This window comes from Panulirus ornatus, chromosome 6, assembly GCF_036320965.1.
Source record: "Panulirus ornatus isolate Po-2019 chromosome 6, ASM3632096v1, whole genome shotgun sequence".
NCBI lineage: Eukaryota > Metazoa > Arthropoda > Malacostraca > Decapoda > Palinuridae > Panulirus > Panulirus ornatus.
In genome coordinates, this window is record NC_092229.1 from 31,369,929 (window position 1) to 31,382,312 (window position 12,384).

At 40.7% G+C, this 12,384-nt stretch overlaps 1 protein-coding gene across 1 annotated transcript in view; it reads right to left on the bottom strand.

The window, feature by feature from the left end:
- Positions 1-12,384, bottom strand: part of LOC139749142 (uncharacterized) — a 161,052-nt gene that overhangs the window by 73,486 nt on the left and 75,182 nt on the right. Inside the window, exon 4 of the mRNA XM_071662781.1 lies at positions 3,438-3,559. Within this exon, the coding sequence (XP_071518882.1) occupies positions 3,438-3,559 (122 nt within the window). The remainder of the gene's footprint in view (positions 1-3,437; positions 3,560-12,384) is intronic.

Here is a 12,384-nt window from a genome sequence, read left to right on the forward strand (position 1 = left end):
AACTTTTGCCCCTTTCCCCACCCTATAATTCACTTCCGCTTCCATGGTTCCATCTGCTGCCAAATCCACTCCCAGATATCTAAAACACTTCACTTCCTCCAGTTTTTCTCCATTCACACTTACCTCCCAATTGACTTGACCCTCAACCCTACTGTACCTAATAACCTTGCTCTTATTCACATTTACTCTCAACTTTCTTCTTTCACACACTTTACCAAACTCAGTCACCAGCTTCTGCAGTTTCTCACATGAATCAGCCACCAGCACTGTATCATCAGCAAACAACAACTGACTCACTTCCCAAGCTCTCTCATCCACAACAGACTGCATACTTGCCCCTCTTTCCAAACTCTTGCATTCACATCCCTAACAAGCCCATACTTAAATAAAGTAAACAACCAAGGAGACATCACACACCCCTGCCGCAAACCTACATTCACTGAGAACCAATCACTTTCCTCTCTTCCTACATGTACACATGCCTTACATTCTTGATAAAAGCTTTCCACTGCTTCTAACAACTTGCCTCCCACACGATATATTCTTAATACCTTACACAGAGCATCTCTATCAACTCTATCATATGCCTTCTCCAGATCCATAGGTGCTACATACAAATCCATTTGCTTTTCTAAGTATTTCTCACATACATTCTTCAAAGTAAACACCTGATCCACACATCCTCTACCACTTCTGAAACCACACTACTCTTCCCCAATCTGATGTTCTGTACATGCCTTCACCCTCTCAATCCATATCCTCCCATATAATTTCCCAGAAATACTCAACAAACTTATACCTCTGTAATTTGAGCACTCATCTTTATTCCCTTTGCCTTTGTACAATGGCACTATGCAAGCATTCTGCCAATCCTCAGGCACCTCACCATGAATCATACATACATTAAATAACCTTACCAACCAGTCAACAATACAGTCACCCTTTTTTTTAATAAATTCCACTGCAATACCATCCAAACCTGCTGCCTCGCCGGCTTTCATCTTCTGCAAAGCTTTTACCACCTCTTCTCTGTTTACCAAATTATTTTCCCTAACCCTCTCACTTTGCACACCACCTCAACCAAAACACCCTATATCTGCCACTCCATCATCAAACACATTCAACAAACTTTCAAAATACTCACTCCATCTCCTTCTCACATCACCACTACTTGTTATCACCTCCCCATTAGCCCCCTTCACTGAAGTTCCCATTTGTTCCTTTGTCTTATGCACTTTATTTACCTCCTTCCAAAACATCTTTTTATTCTCCCTAAAATTTAATAATACTCTCTCACCCCAACTCTCATTTGCCCTCTTTTTCACCTCTTGCACCTTTCTCTTGACCTCCTGCCTCTTTCTTTTAAACATCTCCCACTCATTTGTATTATTTCCCGGCAAAAATCATCCAAATGCCTCTCTCTTCTCTTTCACTAATAATCTTACTTCTTCATCCCACCACTCACTACCCTTTCTAATCAACCCACCTCCCACGCTTCTCATGCCACAAGCGTCTTTTGCGCAAGTCATCACTGCTTACCTAAATACATCCCATTCCTCCCCCACTCCCCTTACCTCCTTTGTTCTCACCTTTTTCCATTCTGTACTCAGTCTCTTCTGGTACTTCCTCACACAAGTCTCCTTCCCAAGCTCACTTACTCTCACCACTCTCTTCACCCCAACATTTTCTCTTCTTTTCTGAAAACCTCTACAAATCTTTACCTTCGCCTCCACAAGATAATGATCAGACTTCCCTCCAGTTGCACCTCTCAGCACATTAACATCCAAAAGTCTCTCTTTCGCGCGCCTATCAATTAACACGCAATCCGATAACACTCTCTGGCCATCTCTCCTACTTACATATGTATACTTATGCATATCTCTCTTTTTAAACCAGGTATTCCCAATCACCAGTCCTTTTTCAGCACATAAATCTACAAGCTCTTCACCATTTCCATTTGCAACACTGAACACCCCATGTATACCAATTATTCCCTCAACTGCCACATTACTCACCTTTGCATTCAAATCACCCATCACTATAACCCAGTCTCGTGCATCAAAACTACTAACACACTCATTCAGCTGCTCCCAAAACACTTGCCTCTTATGATCTTTCTTCTCATGCCCAGGTGCATATGCACCAATAATCACCCATCTCTCTCCATCAACTTTCAGCTTTACCCATATCAATCTAGAGTTTACTTACACTCTATCACATACTCCCACCACTCCTGTTTCCAGAGTAGTGCTACTCCTTCCCTTGCTCTTGTCCTCTCACTAACCCCTGACTTTACTCCCAAGACATTCCCAAACCACTCTTCCCCTTTACCCTTGAGCTTCTTTTCACTCAGAGCCAAAACATCCAGGTTGCTCTCCTCAAACATACTACCTGTCTCTCCTTGTTTCTCATCTTGGTTACATCCACACACATTTAGACACCCTAATCTGAGCCTTCGAGGAGGATGAGCACTCCCCGCGTGACTCCTTCTTCTGTTTCCCTTTTAGAAAGTTAAAATACAAGGAGGGGAGGGTTTCCAGCCACCCGCTCCTGTCCCCTTTAGTCACCTTCTACGATTACTACTACTACTAATAATAATGATAATAATAATGACAATAAAAATAATAACAAATCTGTGATATCTGAGAGAGTAGTGTCCTATTCATAGTAGCCAGCTGGAGACAAGTGAGGTGGTTTCAAGACAGATAAAGGATGTGTGGATCAGGTATCAGCTTTAAATAATCTTTGTGAGAAACACATGGAGAAAGAATTGTTCATAGTATTTATCAATCAGGAGAAAACACATGACATGGTTGACAGAGACACATTATGGGAGGCACTCAATACAGATGGTATGAATGGAAAAACAGTAAATGCACTGAGGACTTTAAAAGAGTGAGGCATGTGTCCAAACAGTAAGAAAAGATGAGGGGTTCCCATTGTTAGATCTATGTTAAGGATGTCAGTTGTCATCATGATAGTTTAATCTATTCATGGAGAGGGTGACCAAGAAGGTCAATGCAATGGTCTAAGGACAAGGGGCAAGTCTTAAATGTGCTTGGAGTGAGCATCATGGGAACTAAATCACTTGCTGTTTACAGGTGACATGCTCTGGTAGTACATTCTAGAAAATCAGTAAGCCAATGACAGAGGTTGGGGAAGTGTTTTGAGGAAATATTTCAAGTAAATGTGAATACAAATGAGTAATAAGGAGTTACAAAGGAGTAAATTGGGATGGTTTGGGATTAAGTTTGAATGGGGAGTGTTTGGAGGAAATGAAGTGCTTTAAGTACCTTAAAGTAATTATGGCAGTGAATGGAACTATGGGAATTGAAATAAGTTACAATGTGCAAGAGATGGCTATGGTCACAGGTGCATTTAGGAAAGTATGAATGAAAGGCTAAACACCTGCAAGGGTTAAAATGAGCAGTACCTACCTCATCACTATTATCCACAGGCGTGCTAAGTACATGTGCTGGTTGTGAAGTTTCAGCATCTTCACCAAAATCTGCCACTGACAGCAGCCTTTCAACTTCCTGTAGCTTCTTGTACCTATAATCTGCAAGTTAGAATACTTTGGTAATAATGATTGCAACTATGCTCATTTCAAAATGCCCTTCCCCATTTGTACAACACTATACAATGACAACCTTCTCTGGGCAGCTGTGAAAACATATCAGCCCATACTCCTCATCTATGTTTTCTTTTCCCAACCTGCTCTTTTACCTGACAACTATCTTACTTACTGAATTCATGGTTCAGCTTTCCTAACCAATCTCTACACTTGTCCATACAAATCTTAACATCCCATCTTTATATTCATCAAGAGATCCATTCAATATCCAATTGTTTCTTTTTCCCATTAAACAATCTAACTTTGTCCTATTTCATCCAAGGTTCTCCCCGTTGTTTCACCAGACAACTACCTTATTTACTGAACATACATTCGTGGCTTGGCTTTCCTAACCAATCTCTACACTTGTCCATACAAACCTCAACATCCCATCTTTTTATTTTATCAAGAAATCCATCCAATATCCTAAACACTTTTGTCTGTATTTCTTTGTAAATCTAACTTTGACCTATTTCATCCAAGGTTCCCACTGCTGTTTCACCTGACAACTACCTTATCTAATGAACATATATTCATGGCTTAGCTTTTCTTACCAATCTCTGCACTTGTCCATACAAACCTCAACATCCCATCTTTAAATTTATCAAGAAATCCATCCAATATCCTAAACTTCTGCCTGTATTTCCATGTAATTCATTCTTACTTCTTGCTTCTAAACTTGTACCCCTTTCTCAAAGTCTGTTTGAAGTATTACAGTTATGCTGGGCAACCAGCTTTTCTATATCCTGCTCTTATATGAATATCATACACCTTTAACAAGAGTCACTTCTTTACAAATAATGTTATCAATTCTCTTTAATAAATCTTAGTTTTCAGATTATCCATCTCTCCCTCATCATTAATCCATTAATTCCTTCTCTAATTCTGTTTCTTTCATATAAATGATAGTCACTCTTGCATATGTAGGGGAGCAGCTTAAAAATCAGCCATCTTTGCAGACCCTAACCAGTCTAGTTGTCGTGTATAATGTGCAGAAACCAAGAGAGATTCTATCATCCACAGTCAATCCTCTCAAGATTGATTACTACACAGTCTACTGCCCTGATTGCTTCATATCTCATGGTCCAGCCCATTATCATCTTATAAACATCTTGCTACCCTATATCTTACATCACTTATACCCTTATACATATAAAAAATGCTGCATATATTACAAAACCTAAATATCTCCATTTTCCATCTTTTGTCATGTTCCCAAACTAAGTCCCTCTCTCAAATATCATCACCTTCCTTTTCTTGAAGATTACATAAAAACATCTTGTTTTGCATACCTCTCTCTCAAATATGAGCACCTTCCTTCCAGTCAAGGTTACCTATACATTTCTCGTGCACTCCTTCAAACTCACTTTTCAGGAATTGCAGTTTCCCAGGTGAAACACCTAAAACTTTGCCATCAGCATTCACAATGCACAACTTTTACACAGTAACTGCAGCAAATAAATCTTTCCTCTGTATTCATAACAATAACCTTTCTATTCATATTAGTACTTATAATGAACGAATTTCATAGTCACTAATACACCAAAAACAAATATATGAAACCTATTCATGTTAGTAGTTATAATGAACAAATTTCATAGTCACTAACATGCCAAAAATAAACATATGAAACCTATCTTTCTCCACTTTCAATATGCCACCAGTTACTTTGTTGGACAGAAGAATCACCAAGGTTTTGTCTAGTCTTTATTGCCAATGCAAAGAATGACACAAGTAGCAGCAGTAATAATCCCTCCTAATACCCTTGCCATGATGATAAATCTTACTCCTTTTTTTTATTCCATCAACAATGGCAGTCTTGCTAAAAGTTTTTCTTCTACTGAATACAATATAGCTAGTACCTCTCTTAATATTTTAATTCTCTTGGAGACTTAACTGTCTAAGGATTGGTACTTTCTACTGTTACAAAATTCTATGAAGAGTGAGCTTATTCCAATAGTAATATCCCATTTACACACCTAACAGATCTAGAATGTTTAATTATTGGCATACTCTGACTTAAAATTTGTCTCCCAGCTACCAATAATTTTCTCTGGTTAACTTATTGTTCTCCTGATTCTTTTGCATTCTCTTAGAATCTGAATTCCAGCCAATATGCTCTGACATCCACAGGATAAGCTCCACTAATAAGGAAAGTTCAGTATACACCACAATGAACAATGGAAATCCTCCCACATAAAATGCAAGGGAGTTGCTTTAAACCATTTGCCTTCATGATGCTCCACGCTTCATTTCACCTCCACTTACCTTCTCCTAACTGTAGCTTGATTGTTGGTATTGATACTCTAAAGGAGTAGCATCCAGATATCCCTTTCTCCACAGCACGCCTTCAGATGCCAAACGTATCTTGCTGTGCTGTGCTATTGTACATTACTTACCATCGAATTCTTATACGTGAGCTCAGATACGCTCTCTAGATCCAGTCAGCATTAATGTGATAATTAGATCCAGCTCAGTCTATTTTTTCCATAATAGATGGAGTTGTGCAGAGGAGAGTGGATATGCTGGAAATGAGATGTTTGAGAACAATATGTGGTGTGAGGTGGTTTGATCGATCAAGTAATGAAAGGGTAAGAGAGATGTGTGGTAATAGGGGGAGTGTGGTTGAGAGAGCAGAGGAGGGTGTTTTGAAATGGTTTGGTGACATGGAGAGAATGAGTGAGGAAAGATTGACCAAGAGGACATATGTGTCAGAGGTGGAGGGAACGAGGAGAAGTGGGAGACCAAATTGGAGGTGGAAAGATGGAGTGAAAAAGATTTTGAGTGATCAAGGCCTGAACATGCAGGAGGGTGAAAGGCATGCAAGGAATAGAGTGAATTGGAATGATGTGGTATACTGGGGTCGACGTGCTGTCAATGGATTGAACCAGGGCATGTGAAGCGTCTGGGATAAACCTGGAAAGTTTTGTGGGGCCTGGATGTGGAAAGGGAGCTGTGGTTTTGGTGCATTATACATGACAGCAGCTAGAGACTGAGTGTGAATGAATGTGGCTTTTGTTGTCTTTTCCTAGTGCTAGCACGCGCACATGTGGGGGGGAGGGGGCTGTCATTTCATGTGTGGTGGGGTGGCAATGGGAATGAATAAGGGCAGACAGTATGAATTATGTACATGTGTACATATGTATATGTCTGAGTGTGTAAATATATGTACACGTTGAGATGTATAGGTATGTATATGTGCGTGTGTGGACGTGTATGTATATACATATGTATGTGGACGGGTTAGGCCATTCTTTCATCTGTTTCCTTGCGCTACCTCGCTAACGCGGGAGACAGTGACAAAGTATAATGAAAAAAATAGAATAGGTCAGAAGCCATTTAGAATTAATATATATATACATTTCTTCATTTTGTATATTTCTGACGGATGGAATACTCATAATAATCATACATTACTGGGCAAATGTGGTTACAACAGTTTTTGATTCACCATTTGTGAATGCACAGATGACAGTGAAATTCACAGTCTGAAGATATGGGAAATGTTTTGAAGACTTTGGAAAAAGTATATGTCAAAGCAGCAGGATGATAGTTAGGGAGTTACAACAGTCACCCTTCTTGGAGATGGGATGTACCAACACACTCTTCCAAGAAGAAAAAGGAATTCTGATTTTTAAATACAAAAAGAACAGTAGAGCAAGCAATGGTGCAAGGTCATAGGAACACTCTTTCAGTACAAAGGGATGGATACCACCAGGACCATAAGCCTTGCTTGTGTCCACAGAGGGAGGTACTCTTAGGACAGTATAAGAAGAGATTACAGGAATGGGCATATGATTAGTAAGAGGAGCATCAGGAGGAAAAGCAATGTTAGAGTCATCCAAGGTAGATTTAGAGGAGAAACAGGAAAGAGAGAGTTGTTTTATCTACAGGTAAGACAACTATAGTAATATCAGAATGGAAAAGTGAAGGAAAGGGAGAGTGATAGAAGCTTTTAATGATATCCTTAGCTAACGACCTATCAGTGGATGATGAAGAGAAGTTATCGTGCCTCCTATGAATAAAGGAATGCTTTGTCTCACAGATAATGTGCAACAATAATGGGCAGTAACAAATGATGAATGAGAGTTGGAGGAAGGAGAGATTTTTCACGGCCAATATACATGATCCCTTCCCTGAATGGACTCTGAGCAGGAATGGTTGAACCATGGAAGAAGAAGTCATCTTGGAGGAAGAAGGGATAAATGCTTCTACTCCTGCAAAAATAACCTCTGCCATGGAACAGGTAGAGATAGAAGCATCACCACATAAGAGACAGTATTTTACCCAAGTAAAGTCAAAAAAGAATCTTCATAGGTTATTCCGGTCAGCTTTGTTAAGGTGCCAATATGTACATTTAGAAGGGGGTGATAGAGTGGGAGGTGTCATTTATGAGTGTGTGGTCAGATGAACCAAGAGAAGGCAAGACTGTAGCCATGATGCAAAGGATTGGAGGTGAAAAAAAGATCCATAATATTAGGAAAGTGGTTACAGTGGTTGAGAAAATGGGTGTGGTAGGAAACAATTTGCACTAGATCATTGCAAACGGAGAGTTTGAGGGCTTCAAATCCGCCACCATCCATATGATGGAAAGTTAATAATTCCCTATGATGAACAATGAAATCCCCTGGGTAAAGAATCTCGGGTTATGGGTGAGAGGATGTCACAGCCTCATGGCAGGAGTTAAGCTAGATGAAGAAAGGCATAAATTTTGTACAAACAGGAAAGCTGTGGGTGAAACAAAGGAGCAGTGTGGTAGTTGGGAAGCAGTAGCGCAAGGAAACAGACAAAAGAATGGCCCAACCCTACCCACATACACATGTATATACCTACACGTTCACACACGCAAATATACATACCTATACATCTCAACGTATACATATATATACACACACACACACATATACATATATACACATAAACATATTACATACTTTCTCCCCTATCCCTGGGGATACGGGAGAAAGAATACTTCCCACGCATTCCTCACGTGTCGTAGTATTTTGACTTTCTAAAAGGGGAAACAGAAGAAGGAGTCACGCAAGGAGTGCTCATCCTCCTCGAAGGCTCAGATTGGGGTGTCTAAATGTGTGTGGATGTAACCAAGATGAGAAAAAAGGAGAGATAGGTAGTATGTTTGAGGAAAGGTACCTGGATATTTTGGCTCTGAGTGAAACGAAGCTCAAGGGTAAAGGGGAAGAGTGGTTTGGGAATGTCTTGGGAGTATGTGATAGAGTGTAAGAAAGTAAATTCTAGATTGATATGGGTAAAACTGAAAGTTGATGGAGAGAGACGGGTGATTATTGGTGCATATGCACCTGGGCATGAGAAGAAAGATCATGAGAGGCAAGTGTTTTGGGAGCAGCTGAATGAGTACACAGGTGTTAGTGGTTTTGATGCACAAAACCGGGTTATAGTGATGGGTGATTTGAATGCAAAGGTGAGCAATGTGGCAGTTGAGGGAATAATTGGTATACATGGAGTGTTCAGTGTTGTAAATGGAAATGGTGAAGAGCTTGTAGATTTATATGCTGAAAAAGGACTGGTGATTGGGAATACCTGGTTCAAAAAGCGAGATATACATAAGTATATGTATGTAAGTAGAAGAGATGGCCAGAGAGCGTTATTGGATTACATGTTAATTGATAGACGCATGAAAGAGAGACTTTTGGATGTTAATGTGCTGAGAGGTGCAACTGGAGGGATGTCTGATCATTATCTTGTGGAGGCGAAGGTGAAGATTTGTGGGGGTTTTCAGAAAAGAAGAGAGAATGTTGGGGTGAAAAGAGTGGTAAGAGTAAGTGAGCTTGGGAAGGAGACTTGTGTGAGGAAGTACCAGGAGAGACTGAGTATAGAATGGAAAAAGGTGAGAACAAAGGAGGTAAGGGGAGTGGGGGAGGAATGGGATGTATTTAGGGAAGCAGTGATGGTTTGCGCAAAAGATGCTTGTGGCATGAGAAGCGTGGGAGGTGGGCAGATTAGAAAGGGTAGTGAGTGGTGGGATGAGGAAATAAGATTATTAGTGAAAGAGAAGAGAGAGGCATTTGGATGATTTTTGCACGGAAAAAATGCAAATGAGTGGGAGAGGTATAAAAGAGGCAGGAGGTCAAGAGAAAGGTGCAAAAGGTGAAAAAGAGGGCAAATGAGAGTTGGGGTGAGAGAATATCATTAAATTTCAGGGAGAATAAAAAGATGTTTTGGAAGGAGGTAAATAAAGTGTGTAAGACAAGGGAGCAAATGGGAACTTCAGTGAAGGGGGCTGATGGGGAGGTGATAACAAGTAGTGGTGATGTGAGAAGGAGATGGAGTGAGTATTTTGAAGGTTTGTTGAATGTGTTTGATGACAGAGTGGCAGATATAGGGTGTTTTGGTCGAGGTGGTGTGCAAAGTGAGAGGGTTAGGGAAAATGATTTGGTAAATAGAGAAGAGGTAGTAAAAGCTTTACGAAAGATGAAATCCGTCAAGGCAGCAGGTTGGGATGGTATTGCAGTGGAATTTATTAAAAAAAAGGGGGTGACTGTATTGTTGACTGGTTGGTAAGGTTATTTAATGTATGTATGATTCATGGTGAGGTGCCTGAGGATTGGCGGAATGCTTGCATAGTGCCATTGCACAAAGGCAAAGGGGATAAGAGTGAGTGCTCAAGTTACAGAGGTATAAGTTTGTTGAGTATTCCTGGTAAATCATATGGGAGGGTATTGATTGAGAGGGTGAAGGCATGTACAGAGCATCAGATTGGGGAAGAGCAGTGTGGTTTCAGAAGTGGTAGAGGATGTGTGGATCAGGTGTTTGCTTTGAAGAATGTATGTGAGAAATACTTAGAAAAACAAATGGATTTGTATGTAGCATTTATGGATCTGGAGAAGGCATATGATAGAGTTGACAGAGATGCTCTGTGGAAGGTTTTAAGAATATATGGTGTGGGAGGCAAGTTGTTAGAAGCAGTGAAAAGTTTTATCGAGAATGTAAGGCATGTGTACGTGTAGGAAGAGAGGAAAGTGATTGGTTCTCAGTGAATGTATGTTTGTGGCAGGGGTGTGTGATGTCTCCATGGTTGTTTAATTTGTTTATAGATGGGGTTGTTGGGGAGGTGAATGCAAGAGTTTTGGAAAGAGGGGCAAGTATGCAGTCTGTTGTGGATGAGAGAGCTTGGGAAGTGAGTCAGTTGTTGTTCGCTGATGATACAGCGCTGGTGGCTGATTCTTGTGAGAAACTGCAGAAGCTGGTGACTGAGTTTGGTAAAGTGTGTGAAAGAAGAAAGTTAAGAGTAAATGTGAATAAGAGTAAGGTTATTAGGCACAGTAGGGTTGAGGCTCAAGTCAACTGGGAGGTAAGTTTCAATGGGGAAAAACTGGAGGAAGTAAGGTGTTTTAGATATCTGGGAGTGGATCTGGCAGTGGATGGAACCATGGAAGCGGAAGTGAATCATAGGGTGGGGGAGGGGGCAAAAATTCTGGGAGCCTTGAAGAATGTTTGGAAGTCGAGAACATTATCTCGGAAAGCAAGAATGGGTATGTTTGAAGGAATAGTGGTTCCAACAATGTTGTATGGTTGCGAGGCGTGGGCTATGGATAGAGTTGTGCGCAGGAGGGTGGATGTGCTGGAAATGAGATGTTTGAGGACAATATGTGGTGTGAGGTGGTTTGATCGAGTAATTAATGTAAGGGAAAGAGAGATGTGTGGAAATAAAAAGAGTGTGGTTGCGAGAGCAGAAGAAGGTGTTTTGAAATGGTTTGGTCACATGGAGAGAATGAGTGAAGAAAGATTGACCAAGAGGATATATGTGTCAGAGGTGGAGGGAACGAGGAGAAGTGGGAGACCAAATTGGAGGTGGAAAGATGAAGTGAAAAAGATTTTGAGTGATCGGGGCCTGAACATGCAGGAGGGTGAAAGGCGTGCAAGGAATAGAGTGAATTGGAACGATGTAGTATACCGGGGTCGACGTGCTGTCAATGGATTGAACCAGGGCATGTGAAGCGTCTGGGGTAAACCATGGAAAGTTGTGTAGGGCCTGTAGCTCTCTAATCCACAACAGACTGCATACTTGCCCCTCTTTCCAAAACTCTTGCATTCACCTCCCTAACAACCCCAGCCATAAACAAATTAAACAACCATGGAGACATCACACACCCCTGCCGCAAACCTACCTTCACTGAGAACCAATCACTTTCCTCTCTTCCTACACAAACACATGCCTTACATCCTCGATAAAAACTTTTCACTGCTTCTAACAACTTGCCTCCCACACCATATATTCTTAATACTTTCCACATAGCATCTCTATCAACTCTATCATATGCCTTCTCCAGATCCATAAATGCTACATACCAATCCATTTGCTTTTCTAAGTATTTCTCACATACATTCTTCAAAGCAAACACCTGATCCACACATACTCTACCACTTCTGAAACCACACTGCTCTTCCCCAATCTGATGCTTTGTACATGCCTTCACCCTCTCAATCAATACCCTCCCATATAATTTACCAGGAATACTCAACAAACTTACACCTCTGTAATTTGAGCACTCACTCTTATCCCCTTTGCCTTTGTACAATGGCACTATGCACGCATTCCGCCAATCCTCAGGCACCTCACCATGAATCATACATACATTAGATAACCTTACCAACCAGTCAACAATACAGTCACCCCCTTTTTTAATAAATTCCATATCAACATCATCCAAACCTGCTGCCTTGCCTGCTTTCATCTTCCGCTAAGCTTTTACTACCTCTTCTCTGTTTACCAAATCATTCTCCCTAACCCT